Genomic DNA, 17,814 nt, shown 5'->3' with positions numbered 1-17,814 from the left:
TCTGTCCACCAACAAGCCGCTTTCCAATCTGGTAATTAAATCTTTATTTTTTTTTTTTCAAATGTGCCAGGGTTGTGTATTTTGGCTATTTGAGTTATTTTCCCGGCAAACGCCGGGGTTTCCTTCACATCTTGAGGTACTGAAACATTTCATTTAAAACTCTGAATATGTGAATGTATTTATTTTTTTGGTTTTGGTTTTCGGGGATATTTCAGCTCCTCCCTGATGAGCATGTTGAAATATGAAGAAGGGAAGCCGGACTGGTGTTAAAAGACACGCAAATCTTTTATTTAGCCTCTCGGTATTCTCGCGCGATCGCCACCGGCAGGAGGGGGTTAATTGATGAATTACTTTTACGGCAGAGGAGCGACGAGGTGGTCCGATGTCGAGGTTCCTCTCTGGCTGGGATTTTTTGAGATGACGCGCTGGCTTGTGGAGGAATAGCCTGCAGGGTCGAGGGATGTCGAGCGACGTTCCATGCATGAGAATGCACCGAAGTTGAAAAAAAAAAAAAAAAAAAAAGGCACTTTTCGAAATGAGAGGAAAATAGCAGAAGCGGGCAGATGGAGGGAAGAAAGAAAAGTGCGAAAGAATCGTTCAGGGTGAATTTCTGGAATCCTCAGCCGCTCATCACCATCCGTACGAGTTCTGCGGAGGGAAATGGAGAACCGGGATCAGATTCTTGCAGGATTTAGCCGATGATTTTGAGCAACACAACAGAGGGCTGGGAGATGAACCAGTTGTGGAGGTATTTGTGTAAAAACACTTAAATCCCATGAAAAAGGCAGGACTCTGAGCAGCTGCTGAGCCCGGGCGTCATCACGCTAAGATCAGCTAAGATTCTCTAAGCTGTATTTTCAGAGATATGACAAATCAAGATAATGACAAATGTAGATCCGATGAACGTCCCTGCCTTTTGGAGAAAAAAACAAAAAAAGAAAGGCCGGCTAGGTTCCAATCTGAAACAGTGTCACTCATCGGATTTACGTCGAGATAAAGACAAACTAATTCAATCTGCGGCATCTGTTGGCATGGATAGAGAGGTGGGAGCGGATAGAAAGACCTGGGGTGGATTAAGCTCAGTGGCTCCGCTCATTATTCTATTAGAGGGAAGAGCCGACGGGGAAAGGAGGTCAGATCTCGGGAGGGACGGGGAAATAATGAACTCCTTTCATGGGACAGAGTCATCTGAGAACAGCGGTAACATCCGTGCTGTTCCGTCCCTCATTTGTAACGGACGCTGGTGTTTTCTTTATCTTCCGAGCGCTTCAGCTTGTGTGCGGGCGTACCTTCGTAATTAATGCAGCCGTTGGCGTCTTCGTGTCCCGCTAAGAGCGTCTCCACCTCTTCCTCCGTCATCTTCTCACCTTGAGAGCCAAATTGACAAACACCGAGCGCCTTTAGCAGGATGAGAGTGGGTTTTGTCCCAGCCCGGAGGAGATATTCAGTCCTACCTAAGGTGGTGAGGACGTGGCGGAGCTCTGCTCCCATGACCGTGCCGTTCCCCTCTTTGTCAAAGACCCGAAGGCCCTCGATGATGTCCTCAAAGGAGCCCTGGTCCTTGTTCTTGGCGATGGCCTGCAGCATGGGCAGGAACTGCTCAAAATCTAGCATCTTGTGGTTCATCTCTATAAGCAGAACAGCGACGCCATCAGAGTCACGCCCTCGGGAAGTTCGACAATGTTTCAGGTGGACGCGGTGGATTAGGAGAGCGTTGAGTCGGTTGGTTTGAGTCGAACCGTCCGAGAGCTTGCCTTCTAGCTTGGGGTTCCCCAGGACCTTGAGCACCTCGGAGTTGACGGGATTCTGGCCGAGGGCGCGCATGACATCCCCGCACTGGCTGTAGCTGATCTTCCCTTCCCCTGTCCGGTCGAACAGCAGGAACGCCTCCTTAAACTCTGACATAGACAAATCAAACTGAAACGTTAGTGGCTAAAGCCCCATCGCTCTGTGGAGAAAGGATCCTTCCTCTTGTAAAAGAGGATTCTGTCTCGATGTTCACGCTAGCAAAGACACAAAAGCGCTAACCATCACTTTTCTCAACGGAAATGTATGTAAATATTCTTTGCCGAGACATTTGTGTTGCGACCGTTGGTCAGTTTCCAGAGCAAACACCTCAACACCCGATCTGACCCCCTGACCTCGGCGATAAATAAGATTTACACACCCTTGTGTTGTCAGAATAGAGGACACTTGTTATGGCAGACAGGAGAACTCCAAAAGTATTTCACCTTTTGAGTTTTAAGTTTTCCACTGAAGTGTTAAGACACACAACTTTTTTCATTTATAACAAAAGTACAGAGTAAGACGACCCACCTGTGCAACCCATTATCATTATAATTCAATGCGACTCCCTGAAAGCCCCCCCCAGTGAGAAGAACTCACCCATGATCTGGTCCTCAGTGAAGTCAGACTGGTTGGGGCAGAATGAGGGCAGAGGGAGCGGAAATTAACACGTTAATTAGACGGAAACACAAGACAGACGCGCGCGTCGACTTCTGTCACCGTCCCACGCCCAGCCCATCCACCCGCAACCAACAATAGAGGGATGGAAACTCGACTCTTCATATTGACTCGTTAAATGAGTCACTCACTGAGGAGAATCGTGTTTTTGAATCATTTGAATCACTGAATCAGTCTACTCTGCGCTACTGACTGAATCGTTCGCTTTTTAAAAAGGGAGTGCTATTATGAAGAAGGTGCAGGGTTTTATATTCTGAGCAACAAAGGGGGTGAAGAAGACATGGGGAAATGCATTCAAGCAGGTTGGAAAGGCTGGAGAAGAGTGTCAGTGGTGATAAAAGGAAAGGGGAAGGAGACGGATGTGAAGAGCAGCTATGTTGTCTGGTTTGGAGGAGAAGAAAGGAGGCAAAGATGAAGATGTGGAGGTTCCTTTTTGGGATTGAGGATGGAGAATGTGTCCATGCGTTCTGGAGATAAAGTCACACTGAGATGGTTTGAACCTGGACAATAGGAGGGATGGGGAAGATCTGGGTAGAAGGATGCTGAAGTTGGAGGAGTTCTTGAGGAAGATCATAGAGGTTTATGGATGAGGGGGGAGAGATATTAAGGAGATGAATGGCTGTGGTGACTTCTGAAGGCTGCACCCAGAAGAAAAAGAAGTTAAAAGGGCAGTCATGCAATTAGAAAACCTCTTATTTGCAGTTAGCGTGCTAACACTAGCGGGAACGAGCGGGTTAGAAGAGACGAGGAATCATGCTTCATGAATCAGTAGAACGACTCTCGAGTTTTAACCAATTCGTTCACTACTCGCACATCACTACAAGGTTATTTTTCACCCCGAACCCGACCGGTCGACCCCCCGCTCCCGGAGCACCACAGCTCCACCTGACCGTAAGGATAACCGTCAGATTTGTATCGGGGGTGTGGGTTTTGGAGGGGCGGATACCAACGCGAAACGTTATTCGGGTTTTTTTCAGCTACGTCCCACTTTCATCCCGCCGCGATGCTAACGCACTTTCAAGCTAGCCGGGAATCTCCGGGGAAATTGCTATAATACCCCCGACGGTTATGTTTTCGCTGGTTTTATATCCCCTACCGACCCCGAGTCGTGAACCCGAGGCGGTGCTCCGACTCACCATGTCCGCCGGGGAAATACTTGGCGAAAATACAAACAAACAAACAAATACGGTGCGGGTTTTATCTTTATATCGGCTCAGGATCAGCCTCCAGGATTCACTGCATCCCGGTGACGTCACTGCGGGTGGTTTGTTTTTTTTTCTTCCCCGACAGCCAATCGCGTCGCTCAGTTCCGCGGGCGCGTGGCCCACGCGCGTCCGCTGACGTTACGTTCGAAGTGGATAAAAAATAATAATGACTAAAATCACTTATTTTATTTTTTATTATTTTATAGTTCAGTGGGAGGGTGGTTCCCACGCGTCCACTGTCATCACGTCGGAAGAAGATACAAAAACAAATAGATAAGATTATTGATTATTTTATATTACCGCGGGCGCGTGGACCCAGCCTGTCCGCTGACGTCAAGTTCGAAGTGGATAAAAAAATAATAAATAAAAGAATCTATTTTAATTTTATTTTTCTTTCATAGTTCCGTGGGAGTGTGGCCCCACGCTTCCGCTGACGTGATGTTCAAAAAATAAAATAATGTATTTTTCAAACTGTTTTGGAATTCCAAGGGTGCGTGGCTCCCGCGCGTCCGCTGACGTCACGTTCAAAGTATAAAATGATAGAATAATAATAAATAAAATCAATTATTTTATTTTCCGTTATTTTATAGTTCAACAGGCACAGGGCCCTGCGTGTCCACTGACGTAACATTCGAAGTGGATAAAAAATAATAATATATATACATTTTTTTTTTATTATTCTAACTGCTGCTTGAGTTAAAAAAATATATATATTTTTTTTGCTTTTTTTACAAAGCACCGCCAGAAACTTTCAATTGTCCAAACACTTTATTTTGTTGTTAATAGCCATCGGTGCTGACAGGCCCACTTGCTCTCATTCATGATTGCAATTCATAGTTTCCTGCAGGACAGGGGAATAAACACGCATCTGTATTTCATAGACATTAAGCAGATCCTCCACCCGTCATTTTGTGTCCTCTTCGGCGGTCTCGCCACACTGGAATCGTACAAAGTCCAGCACGCGGGCTTGTTGGCCCCGGAGGAACTGAGCCACAGTCCTGCTGGGGTCTGCCAGGAACGTCTGCGGCAGCAAGCGTGTCTCGCTGTCGCCACAGGGGACATCGTCCACGTTGCCCAGAGACACTGGGGCCTCGCCGACTATATGCTGTCCCAGTTTGCGCCCCAGAGTATCCTCTTGACCCTCTTTCCCGCCCTGGAACACCACCAGGGCACCGTAGCGGCCCATCGCCACCTTTGTCTGTCCGACGCCGTCGCCGCCGTGTACATAAGAGCCGATGCGCCACTCGGGAGGGATGCTCACGGCCACCGCCCGCTTCACCGACATGTTCTCGCCGAGGCGGCCTGAGAGGACGGATGCAAAGATGTCGGTTTATTTGTCGCACAATCACGGATTTTCATGCAATATTGACATAATTATCAAATCACTATTATAGGGTGTGACAATGCGCGCTTTAACAGGAAGGGGGAGGACAAATTGGATTTTGTTCAAAACAAACAAAGCGTTTTTGTTTTCTTTTCACTGACCGATCGTCAGGGCCACCTTGTCTGCCAGCGACGCCCCATCGTGCGCGCCGACTTTGCTCAACTCATTGCCGGTCAGGAGACTCTAGACACACACACACACACACATTGCTGTTAGTAGTAAGAGGCAACTCCAGTGCTAGCATGAAGGTCCTCCAAGTGTGGGAGGTCCAGGGTGGAGCCGGGGCATCACCTTCAGGTACCCTGCCTGGCTCCGGGTCTTGCTCTGGTGGTGGGCCAGGGCGGACAGAGCCACGTCCCTTACCAGCTCTTGGAACATCTCATTACGAGCTACGAAATCCGTCTCACAGTTCACCTGTGTGAGGAGATGGAAGGCGTGAGCTGCATAACGGGGAGACGACGTTTTGTTTTTCCCCGGCGGGGTGAGCCTTACCTCCACCATGACGGCGGCTGCTTCGCCCGTCAGCAGGCCGACGAGCCCCTCCTTGGCCCTGCGGCCTTCCAGCTTGCTCGCTTTGCTCCAGCCTTCCTTCTGGGCCTGCTCGTGCAGCCACGCCTCGGCCTGGACGTTCAGGACACGACGTCCGTCACAAACTCTGCGGTCGCCGACGGCGTTACTCCTTTAACTCACCTGCGCCACGTCGTTCTCGAACCTCTCTAGCGCCTTCTTGCAGTTAATGAAAGTGTAGCCTGTGCTTTTCCGCAGCTTCATCAGCAGGGCCTTCTCGGCGGCCAGGAGCAGCGGGCCGCTGTGCAGCGAGCGTACGCGCCGCGGACGGCTGACCTGCAAAACGTGGTGCAGTCTGTAAACTTTTATTTTTTGCAAAATTTTGTATCGCTTCTGGAGACACCATATTTAAAATTGCTGCAGCATCTCCACAGCTCCACTGGAGGGATTCCTTCCTCACACAACTCCCGGGAGTCATTTTGATTTATTTATGTACCGTGAATTTCCTGACTATTAGCCATTAATTTCTATTAGCCGGCTAATTTATGTTTTTTTGGGGGGCTAACGAGCTTAAGATAGCAATCCGTGGTACAGCCATGGTTCAGAAAAAAGTGCATTTCCAGTATGTATTTGTGGGTATTACCAGTATGTATTTAATTACAAGTTAAAAAAATGTTTCTGTATGACTATCTCATGTCGCAATGTGGACACCTGTGGCTTATAGCCTATATATGTACAAATACATGTATTTAGTTATTTTTAACCAGTGCGGCTCATATTCAGGTGCGTTACATTGTGCGGAAATTACGGTATTTATTTTTGGATGGATAGGATGTGTGGAGTCTCCATAGGGTTCCTCAGGGTTCCTCCGGCAGTCAAAACACATGATTGAGGTTCATGGGAGACCCTACATCACGTGTCAAACTCAATGCCAAATGTGGCCCGCCATGTCACAAGATAAATAAGACAAACGCCACTTAACCATAAACTACATTTTCCCACGATTCACGCTGATCATGTTACCCGCAAAGTGACGGCGTCCTGCCATTAGATTGGAGTGTATCCACATCAATGCAATTTTCAGGTGGAATTGAGACATACAAATGATCGCTAAACATCCAGGATGAGAGAAGCTGATGCAGATGGAAGGCCGTTTCAGGAAAAGATGGAAAGCCAAATATATGTTTGTGCTTCAAGGAGAAAAACCGGTATGTCTTTTGTGTCATGAGTCAGTGTTTATTGTCATAGAGTACAATCTACGTCAGCATTTTGGCACCTAACACGGGGCTAAGCATGACAGAAAAATAACAAATAGATATTGACATAAAATGATATTTTTCTTTAGTCACTTGGATAGTTTGATCATTGACTGATGGTGTAATGTGGATTACTTAACCTGACAATATAAAAGAATTTATGTTGCTGTAACAGAGCAACTCATAAACATTTTTTTAATACATTTTTAATACATTCAGTTATTTAACAGGAGAGACTTGTTACATTTATTACTAAATGTAATTAGCTTACATTTATACTATTACCGTTGCATGTGGCCCTTCAAGGGTTACCATTTTGCTGATATGGCCCTCGGGAAAATGAGTTTAACACCTTTGCCCTAAATCATCCAGACATGTGAATGAATGGATGAATGATAGCATATCTCTATTTCAGGTGTGAATGAGGGGGTGAATTGTTGTTTGTCTGTATAAGTTGTACCAATGGGAGGGTGAATGATAATTAAGAATGATTAATGTCGCTGCACAATTTGGGATGACCGCCCTTCCACTTGCGCGGGAGTTAGAAAAGATAGCCAAGTAGACTCGCCTGCGCTACAACGTCCCATCAACTCTTCCATTTACATAAGGAGCCAAAAACAAGATAGCATGGACCCGCCCAAAACCCTGGCACTTATATCAACTAACTCCCCACAGGTCATTCGAACTGAAGAAGCCACTTGGATGAGGGCTGAAACATCTTCAAGTGAAGAAATTCAAGAAGTCTAGTTGCCACGACAAGAAGAATTCAACAAGGGTGAATTATATTGTATGTCTATATGACGTGTGAATGTTTTCTGTATCGTTATAAGGAGTGAATGTTGGATGTCCCCATGTGATGTACAATTGTGTTCAAAATAATAGCATTTTTTTTAAATGTGAGTAGAGCTGAAAATCCTTATGTTTTTTTTTTATTTCCATTCATCGGGAACACTACACATTATATTTTACATCATAACTTGAGGAAAAAGTATCAATATTTTAATTACTTTACAGAAAATGAAGGAAAAAATGATATTGGACTGTTCAATGCTGTTGACAGCCTTAACCTTGACAATTTATATTTTATTGTATTTCTTATTCTCCCTCCTTCCTACGATTATCTATTATTGTTATGTTTTTGCTTAAAACTCTGGCACAACAATTTCCTTTTGGATACATAAAGTTCTCATCTCATCTCAAAAAAATAGCAGGGTGTGCATTTTTCATTATGAACTCAAATATTTACTCATTATACTGTATAACGTTAAGATTTAGCGTTCCTGTGAATCAACTAAACTAATTACAAAAACAAAAATGTCATACATTCTGGATTCATTACAAATCAACTAAAATATTGCAAGCCTTTTATTATTTTAATATTGCTGATTACGGCTTACATCTTAAGAAAAGTCAAAAATCCTGTCTCAAAACATTAGAATATCATGAAAAAGTAATTTTTGTTTTTTAATTGCCTTACAGAAGATAAAGAATTTTATCTCAATATTCTAATTTTCTGAGACAGTCCTGTATATCCTATATATTCTTAAAATGAATGACCTCACTGATTGAACTCCACACTGCAATTATTTTGAACACAGCCCTTTCACTTAATTATTCAAATACATAGACTATGGAGCTTTCCTATCATGAATGTTGGGCCTGTTGATTTCTCTTGACTCTAATACATTTACTGGTAAATTATTTGCCATGTAATAATATGATTTATACCAAAAACAGTGATTGATCTGGTTAGTCATGTTGGACTGCTATTATTTTCAACACAACTGTATGAATGAGAGGGTGAATGATTGTATCTATATGATGCGTGACTGATGGTATGTCTACATGACAAGTGAATGTTTTTTGTCTCTATAAGGTTTGAATCAGAGGGTGAATGTTTTTGTCTCTATATAAGGTGTGAGTGTTGGATGTCTCTATATGACACATGAATGAGATGATGAATAGTTGAGTCTCTATGACGAGTAAATGCTTTTGTCTCTATAAGGTGTGAATGAGAGGGTGATTTTTTTTTTTAATTGAACATAAATAGTATAAACAGATATACATATGTACAATTAAACATGGCTAGGTAGAATCTGATGTCAATGAAACAACCGGGGATGAGAAAGCAAAGTACATAAGGACATTTGTTCTGTATGTAATCACTTAACAGGTTAACAGTGTAAAAGGTTTGTGAGAAATGTCTAATGCTAGAAGAAAAAGAAAATAAAAGAAAATAAATAAATAAATAAATAAATGATAGACATCAAACTGTAATTTTTTGGTTTTTGTTTTTTTTGCCATAAGTTTAAAGGATTTTTTTATCTAACTCAAAATCGTTCATATTTAACGTAAAATTGGGGGAACATTTTTGCATTCCGTTTTTGTGAATGAAGAACTTGGCCAGGCCTAAAATAACATTGACACATAGTTCATCTCTTTTGTTGCTAAAAACTGGTGACGATGGAAATTTGTCTTTAACCCATTATTGAGTTTAAGCCAAACAGCCCTGTACTTTTTCGCATGGAGGATGAATAGTTGAATTTTTCTACAGAAGTTGTGAATAAGAGAGAATGTTTTTCTTGTCTGTATATAAAGTGTGAATGTTGGATATCTCCATGTGATGTGTGAATGAGGGGGTGAATGGTTGTCTACATGACGAGTGAATGAAAGGGTGAGTGTTTTTTCTCTATATAAGGTGTGATGAGAGGGTGGCTGTCTCTATAAGGTTTGAATGAAAGGGTGAATGCTTCTTGTCTCATTATACGGTGTGAATATTAGATGTCACCGTATGATGTATGGATGAGAGGGTGAATGGTGTGAATGTAAGACGTGACCTTTTGAGGTTGTGATCGTCCAAGACTTCCGATCGTGCCAGATTCCGGCAACGCCGCAGGATAAACGGTTAAATCATGAATTATTTATTATTTGTTTATCTATTATTATTCATTTATTCTTTTCTTCTTCGAGGACAGGTTGTTTGTTTAAAACCACGCAGGAGTTTCCGGGTCCGAACCACGCTGCACCGGTAGTTTCTAGACCCCGATCCCCATGTAAAGGAGGGGGAAGGATGGCTGCCGTAAAGTAAACCGTAAATACCATAAAGTTCAGAAAATGCAGAGGCTTGGTAGGCTCACCTTCAGCGCGGCTCCCGTTAACCCGAGCAACACGGACAGCGACATGTTTTCTGCCCCTTACTTCATACCCGGAAGTAGGTGAACAACACGCTACCTACGGTAGCCGAGGAGGGTCAAAATACGTGTGTTAAGTAAAAGGGAGATTTTACAGCGCCCCCTAGCGAATGGGAGTGGAATTGCAGCACAAAAAATCTCAGGAAATGCTGGAATTGTAAATTAGATAAGATAAGATAAGATAAGATAAGATAAGATAAGATAAGATAAGATAAGATAAGATAAGACAAGATAAGATAAGATAAGCGTTTTTGATCCCCATAAAGCAGGGGTCAGGAACCTTTTTGACTGGGACAGCCATAAAAGCTAAATATGACCAAATATATGTCATTGAGAGCCATATAATATTTTTAACGTATAATAACAAATTAAATATGTCTTACTTTTAATGGGACCTCTGGTGCCGCATATTTTCGTCGACGCAATTTTATCATTTTATGATTGCATGTTGGACATAGCGCAGATCCAAATGTACTGTAAATACCTCTGTCCACGCAGCCTGGAATGCATGGTAATCATTGTCTTTTTTTCTTTTCGCCATCTTTTCCGTTACAAGTTGGTGATCTGATAAAATTGATTTCTTCACCTTTACAACGACTCGGAAGTGCTTGGAAGCCATTGGTTCCCGACGCGACCGACGGGTGACCCGTGAAATTTATCTTCAGAACTAATTTCTGTTTACTCTTAAAATGACACAGTATTATAAGCAATATCACATGTATTTTAAAATCAGTCCAAATTGATTTTTTTTTTCAACTCAAAATTGTCTGGGAGCCATATGCCGTCACCGAAAGAGCCAAATATGGCGTGCAAGCCATAGGTTCTCGATTGCTGCCATAGGGGATCGTCACAGGAGCGTAACAGTTATAAGCATCAAATAAATATGAATATAAATATAAATAGAGAGACAATTCGGAGACAATCAGAAATATCAAGACATCCACAAGTAAATACACAGCAGAGGGAACAACAACAGCAACAACAAGGATAATAATGGACAACGGAGCGGAAAAAAAGACAGTAAGGGTGAAAGTAGACAACCAAAATTAAACGACAACTTAAACAGTGTTACAATAGCAATGGTAAGAACAGAATAAATCAACAAAAATAGACAGGAAACGAGGCAGACAAGATAAAAAAAGACAACAGAATCAGGGGCACATGAATGAATGGGTGAGGTCAGACCTCTGTACGCCTGAAAAATTAGTCAATTTTTGACAAAAACTTCTTTTTTTTTTTTGTGTTTTCTTGACAAGTTGAAAAAAAGGCCGGTAATTATTTAAGGACGATATAGAAAGCATGTTAAAGGACTTTAGGGTTAAACACCAACATCATCATCATCCAACAAGATTCTCTTGTGTTTTATTTAATAAAATTTATGGTTTTATTAAATATCTGTATCGGTTACAAAGGGGGGATGGCGAAGAGCTGAAGTGGTGGGTGTTTCGGTTTCATTTTTGGAAATTAATTCATCAATTTTATTTTTTAACATTAATTTTACACTGCCGTGACCCAAACCATCAACCCCAGGGGACAAGTTTTTTACCGTCCAATAAATCACACAGAGAAAAATTGTGAAATTGAAAAAAAAAACCTTGACTGAGCGCTGACATCGCACGTGGTCGCCGTGGCAGCCGGGCCGTTCTCGCTTCTCCATGTTGCCCAAACCCTGTGAAAAGCGACACCTGTCCCACTGGATGGAGAAACACGGAGGGTCAAGGAGGGTGACGCCACGAATAATAAGGTTTTTTATTTTATTTTAATTAATACAGAATAAAAAAAAAAAAAAATAAAAAAAAAAAAACTTGTTATCTGGGTTGATGGATTGATTTTTTTTTTTTTTTTTTTTAAATAAAATGAGCATCTGTGAGAGCGGTCGTTGTCTGCGGTGCCACGTTTGCGGGGCCGGGGGGTGGGGGGGGTCGAGGTGCTATAAAAGGGCGTGCACGTTTACAGTGTGCTCACCTTGTTTCCAGATCGTATCCAGGATGAAGGCCCTCGTCGTCTTTGCTCTCTGGCTGAGCCTGGTCCGCCACGGCGACAGCAGTAAGGCGCCGCTCTTCGGCGTCCGTCCAGTCGCGTCCACAGGTGAGCGGAGAATTTCTAACGGTGTCACCGTGGCCCGCAGACTCCCTGGACTCGTGCGTGGGTCGTTGCGGTTACGGCACGGACAGCGGCTTCTCCTGCCAGTGCAACCCGGCCTGCGAGCGCTTCAGGGACTGCTGCTCGGATTACGCCGAAGTCTGCAAAGGTGAGAGTGCGTTGAACCAGTGTGTGTGTGTGTGTGTGTGTGTGTGTGTGTGTGTGTTGCTGTCAAATGAGCAGCTCATTCGGGTGACCGCAGGTTAAGGTGCATGTGTCGTGAAGCCACGTGTTATCAACCACCCCACCTCCGTTTGACTTCTCACCTGCAGCCTTTCTCACAGAGGTGGTCCGACAGCCAGACCTTCAAAATGGGCTTGGTGTCTCAACTCGGAGTTTCTCAAAATAACAAGCAAACAAAAAACTAAAAAGAAAAACCTTGCCTGAATATTCCTGCTATTACCACTCTGGCCACGATGTGTCACTGCTGGGCCTAAAACTAGTCAACACACTGTTAAACACAAAAACAAACTTAAGAGGAAGAGTGCATATATAAATATATATAGAACAGTGATGACCTGCAAGGCCTTCTCTGCTGGCCTAAACAAATAGCTGAATCATAGACTGATTTTGGACTGGACTATTTTGTTTGTGATCACGTCCAAATGGTCTTTCAGCTTCCTTTCATAGCTTTTTCCCTGGCTGTGCTACTTTCACACATGTATTTTCATCTTAAAGCATTGAACCAATGACATTTCAACAATTATTTGTTGCCAGGCAGGGTCAAAGTCAATGAAATCTGCCTGGAGGCCTGCAGAATCAGAGTTGCAGGCGCTGTAGCAAAAAATAAGAGTTGATGAAACTGTTGCTTCAACCAATTAGATTTTGTGTTGCGACACCAAGGCCTTCTAGAAGGCGAGGGTAACGTCAGCATGTCACATGCATTTCGATTGCATAGTCAGAGAGTTTACTAGCCATAGTTGTGTAGATGTAATAATATAATAATATATAATAGCTAATTTGTCAACCCATGATGGCTGAAGGAAGAGAAGAAATCGATGTGGTTGCTGATTTATTGTCAAAGCCATTTTCAAGACAAAAATACAAAAGGGCAGGCTTGACGTTTAGCATTAGCTTTGATGGCGATAGCAAAGGACTTCTTGATAGAGCAGAAGAACACAGATAATTAATACTACTAAGTAATTGAATTCTTTTGAAGGAGAAAAAGTAAGATGGATTTTGTGTACAAATAATCAGAATTTTTGGTGAGTAAAATGTTTCTATTTTCCTAAAAAACATTGCAGTTTTATGAGGGTATTATTGTTGCTTGTTTATGTGTGTTTGTTTCATCAACAACAGCATTTATTGTGGCTACACAAGTTATCTGTGTGAGGTAACGGCTCTTTATACTGCATTTCTGCGTAATAAGATGTTTTTCACAGCCATAAAACTTTTATAGAGGGGTGGATTGATAAATGGAGCACAACTCAAAGCCTAGGTGTGAAATGCATATATATATATATAATATATATAATAATAATGAGTTATGAAATTAAACAAATGAATGAATTTAATAAATAAATAAATTGATAAATAGCATGTGTAAATATATATCAGCTAAATATTTATTTATTTATTTATTAATAAGTAAATAAATGAATATAATTAAACAATTTCCCAAGCATAGGGAAAAAAATAAACTTTGAATTCTCTCGTATTCGTATCATGATTTTTGTTTTTCAGATTTCAAGGATAAAATTTGCCCGAATCATTCTTGGTATCTTAAAAAAGACATATATAAATGGATTTGTATTTTAAGAGGCCACTGTATTTGTTTAATAATGTTAATTATCATGTTTGTGATGTCGTGCAGATGAGGGCTCCAGCGCCACGGTCACCGACGCTGAGATCAGGGCCGTCTCGGAGACCCTCTATGCCCTGGACTCGAACAAGGCCTCTTCCTCTGAGCTGATCATCGAACCCCAGGCGCTGGTGCCCGACTCGGAGACCGGCTCCAAGGATGATCTCTCATACCGGCCGTGAGAAAGAAAAAAAAAAAATCCTCTGGAAAACAGAGGAGAAGACCCAATAGCAGACTTTTTATCTGGGGGAGTACAGGTGTCAAACTCTGGCCTGCGGGCCAACTTTGGCCCACAGTTTAATAATATTTGGCCCGCAAAGCTATTCCAAATGATGGTATTGTAGCCTACAGCGCATTTACTTGTAATATTACAAATCGCAGAATGCTCTGCCGGTGTTTCGGCACGATCAGTGTTGTAGCAAACTGAGCTATAATTAACATTTTCTGTATGCACTCTTTCTTGCTACTGCAAGACTGGTTTATTATTGTTATTTTATCTTTACATTTCTTATCAGTCTGTGGAAAAAGGGCACAGTTGGAATTTAATTCAGGTAGCTGCAGATAAAGAGAGGCATATGATTTTTATTTAAGAAATGAGTGCTATTGACGTGTTTTTTAATTTGAATTTCGATTTTGCATGTGTGCAATATCAAATTATATATTGTATAATATTAAGCTTTGCTTGTTCCATATTCAGTTTTTAAGAAAAACTTGTTTGGGTTCACATGAAAAGGTTAATTGTTATATCTAGAAGTACAGATGCAGTATTTGCTTTGGGAATGCTAATAGAGAAGTATAGAGAGGGTCAGAGGGAGCTGCGTTGCGCTTTTGTAAACCTAGAAAAAGCATATGACAGGGTGCTGAGAGAGGAATTCTGGTATTGTATGAGGAAGTCTGCAGTGGCAGAGAAGTATGTTAGACTGGTGCAGGACATGTATGCCAGCTGTGAGACAGTGGTGCAGTGTGCTGTAGGTGTAACAGAGAAGTTCAAGGTGGAGGTGGGACTCAATCAGGGATCAGTTCTGAGCCCCTTCTTGTATGGTGTTGTATGAGGAAGTCTGTAGTTGCAGAACAGTACATTAGACTGGTGCAGGACATGTATGCCAGCTGTGAGACAGTGGTGAGGTGTGCTGTAGGCATGACAGAGAAGTTCAAGGTGGAGGTGGGACTTTATCAGGGATCAGCTTTTAGCTCCTTCTTGTTCGCAGTGGCGATGGACAGGCTGACAGGTTAGACAGGTATCTCCATGGACCATAATGTTTGCAGGTGACGTTGTGATCTGTTCTGAGAGGAGGGAACAGGATGAGGAAAATCTTGAGAGGTGGAGATATGCTCTGGAAAGGAGAGAAATGAAGGTTAGTTGTAATTGAATTTATGTGTGTTTATGGAATGTTGAGACTACAGGGGAGTGGAGATCAAGAAGTTGGAGGTTTTCAAGTACTTACAGTCAACAGTCCAGAGCAATGGAGAAGTGGGAAAAGGAACAGGTTCAAGCAGGTTGGAACGGGTGGTGAAAAGTGTACTATGAGATAGAAGAAGTTCAGCCAGATTGAAAGGAAAGGTGTATAAGACAGTGGTGAGACCAGCGATGCTGTATGGTTTGGAGACGGTGCCACTAAAGAAAAGGCAGGAGGCAGAGCTAAAGGTCGCAGAGATGAAGATGCTGAGCTTCTCTTTGGGACATTCAGGATGGATAGAATCAGGGATGTTAGATGTTTTGAAGAGAAGGTCAGAGAAGCCAGACTGGGAAAGTGGGAAAGTGAATATATCTATGGACGGATGCTTGAATTGGAGCTGCCAGGCAGGAGGTCTAGAGGAAGACCAAAGAGAAGATTTATGGATGTAGTGAAAGAGGATATGAAGATAGTTGGTGTGAGAGAGGAGGACACAGAGAAAAGGGTGAGAGCAGGGGTGTCAAACTCATTTTGGTCCGGGGGCCAAATACCGCCTAATTTGATGACCAGTAAAATCAGAGTGTAATTACCTAGGAGTAACACTAAGTCCAAATTTTTCCTTAGGAAATTATAAAAATCGAAAACTGTATCTTCTCAGTTCTATGCATTTTGTTATATTTTTCACAGAAACTTGCTGCATCCACACCAAGCATACAGGTTTCTTATTGACCTCAACGGACAAATAAGAAGTGGTCCATTTTTCTTGGAAAACCCTACACTCCAAGTCCACTTTTCTCTGTTTTGACAACAACATCTTGCTGATGGCCAACAGAAAAACAGGTCAATTTCTAACAATAAGTAAAAATGCAATTTACAAACCTGGAAGCCACATTGCTGCCATCTGCCGTAAGTTCTTAGTCACAAAGCGTTGTGCCATGTTGCTAACACTGACTAAAACTGTGCGCCCCCAGCAGACAATATAGGAACTACATTTTTATTTTTAAAAAGTAGTTCAGGATTTTTATGTAATTTTTTTAAATTGTAGATTTATTCCATGGGATGGATTGGACCCCCTGGCGGGCCGGTACCGGCCCACAGCCCGTACATTTGACACCCCTGGGTTGGATGGAGGGGAAAAGCTGAAAGGAAAAGAAGATAGTTACATCTGGAGGAAGATTTTTTTCAATAAATGTTGGCCCCCTTTGTGTATTTGAGTTTGATATCCCGTGCTAGATGAAATGAACACATCTCAGTCCATCATTGGAAGAAAAAAGTGGTTCGAGGCCGTTCCTGTCTGATCGTTCTTGTCGTTTCCCTGCTTCAAGCTTGTTCCGTTACGTGGATGAGAGGAGGATCTTCTCCAGGCCTACGTTTGCAGCCCTGGTGGCTCTGCTGGACAACTACCACAGAATGACCGGCCAAGCGGAGGACTTCAGCCCCCAGCAGCTTGCCGAGCAGGACACCTTCCTCAAGGAAACCATGTCCAACACGGAGGTGGGCAGGGAGCTGTTTGGCTTCCTCTACACCAAGGGTAGGTCGCCGCCACTCGCTGCACACCTTAAACCAGGACGCAGAGGTTCAGCGGACCGCTCCTCCTCCTCTTAAGGAATTTACGCATCGGAGGAAGAGTTCCTCCACGACTTGAAGATGATGTGGTTCGGTCTTTACTCCCGCTACAACCGCAAGTTGGACTCCAGTGGTTTCGAGCACATCTTCGCAGGTTGGAAACCTCCCCTCGGGGTCGTTGTCGCATTTTTGGTCTTTTCCGTTTACTAACGTTCTGGGACAGGCGAGGTGAAGAAGGGGAAGGTGTCCGGCTTCCACAACTGGCTCCAGTTTTATCTCCTTGAGAAACAAGGGATGCTGAACTACTACAGCCACAGCTTTGACGGGCCTGTAAGCCACGCGGATCTCGACGCCTTTTGCCTCCTGATGTTGGTGGCGCCGCGCTCACTTTCCTATTTGTCCCCCCCCCCCCCCCCAGTGGACAAGCTACCCGGACGTGCTGGGGATGCAGTTCATGTGGGACGGCTACTACAAGCAGGTGGGCTCGGCGGTTATCGGCTCCAGCCCCGAGTTCGACTTTGCCCTTTACAGCCTCTGCTACATCACCCGTCCTGGCAAACAGTGAGTACCGGCGCCGTCGGGGCGCTAGCTCACTGTCGCTAACGGTCGCTAACCGTGTCCCTTATCTTCAGATGTCGCCTGAGCCTCGGCGGGAAAGAGCTGATAATCCAGACTTACACCTGGAATAATTCTTCATACGGGAACGGAAAGAAGTTCATAGGCTCCGCCTTCCCTGCGACCCCCAGACCCTGAGCGTGCCTGGGAGAACTTCGTCGTTTACACCTCTAACTTTTAATAAAGTAATCCAAATAATCCAGAAGTGGCTCCCTGGGGTTTGGGGGGCGGCTAATCTGCGACCAGACCTCGCAGGAGCATAAGAATGCGCTCGGTCTCCCAGGGGCGCC

The 17,814-nt window shown here is 43.4% G+C and overlaps 3 protein-coding genes across 3 annotated transcripts; 1 reads left to right on the top strand and 2 right to left on the bottom strand.

Moving 5' to 3' along the window:
- Positions 1-261: 261 nt before the first annotated feature.
- myl6 (myosin, light chain 6, alkali, smooth muscle and non-muscle) lies at positions 262-3,733 on the bottom strand. Its single transcript, XM_086167709.1, has 6 exons — positions 3,600-3,733; positions 2,386-2,413; positions 1,755-1,898; positions 1,455-1,628; positions 1,290-1,367; positions 262-648 (listed from the first exon to the last, which is right to left on the bottom strand). Exons 1-6 carry the CDS (start codon positions 3,600-3,602, stop codon positions 620-622), a joined length of 456 nt encoding a protein of 151 aa, XP_086023835.1. The 5' UTR covers positions 3,603-3,733; the 3' UTR covers positions 262-619.
- Positions 3,734-4,422: 689 nt separating this feature from the next.
- Positions 4,423-10,033, bottom strand: tsfm (Ts translation elongation factor, mitochondrial). The gene is made up of 6 exons (XM_086168126.1): positions 9,953-10,033; positions 5,743-5,895; positions 5,545-5,673; positions 5,344-5,466; positions 5,154-5,235; positions 4,423-4,970 (listed from the first exon to the last, which is right to left on the bottom strand). Exons 1-6 carry the CDS (start codon positions 9,995-9,997, stop codon positions 4,573-4,575), a joined length of 930 nt encoding a protein of 309 aa, XP_086024252.1. The 5' UTR covers positions 9,998-10,033; the 3' UTR covers positions 4,423-4,572.
- endou (endonuclease, polyU-specific) lies at positions 5,911-17,714 on the top strand. Its single transcript, XM_086168124.1, has 10 exons — positions 5,911-6,767; positions 7,491-7,602; positions 11,983-12,052; positions 12,135-12,257; positions 13,962-14,127; positions 16,669-16,874; positions 16,950-17,063; positions 17,133-17,239; positions 17,328-17,470; positions 17,542-17,714. Exons 3-10 carry the CDS (start codon positions 11,995-11,997, stop codon positions 17,660-17,662), a joined length of 1,038 nt encoding a protein of 345 aa, XP_086024250.1. The 5' UTR covers positions 5,911-6,767; positions 7,491-7,602; positions 11,983-11,994; the 3' UTR covers positions 17,663-17,714.
- The last annotated feature ends 100 nt before the right edge of the window (positions 17,715-17,814 follow it).

Source organism: Fistularia commersonii, chromosome 21 (assembly GCF_037954325.1).
Source record: "Fistularia commersonii isolate RoL2024-O1a breed Wild chromosome 21, RoL_Fcom_v1.0, whole genome shotgun sequence".
In the NCBI taxonomy this organism is placed as follows: Eukaryota; Metazoa; Chordata; class Actinopteri; order Syngnathiformes; family Fistulariidae; genus Fistularia; species Fistularia commersonii.
Note: the sequence above shows the minus strand (reverse complement) of the source record. Positions and strands in the feature narration are given on the sequence as shown.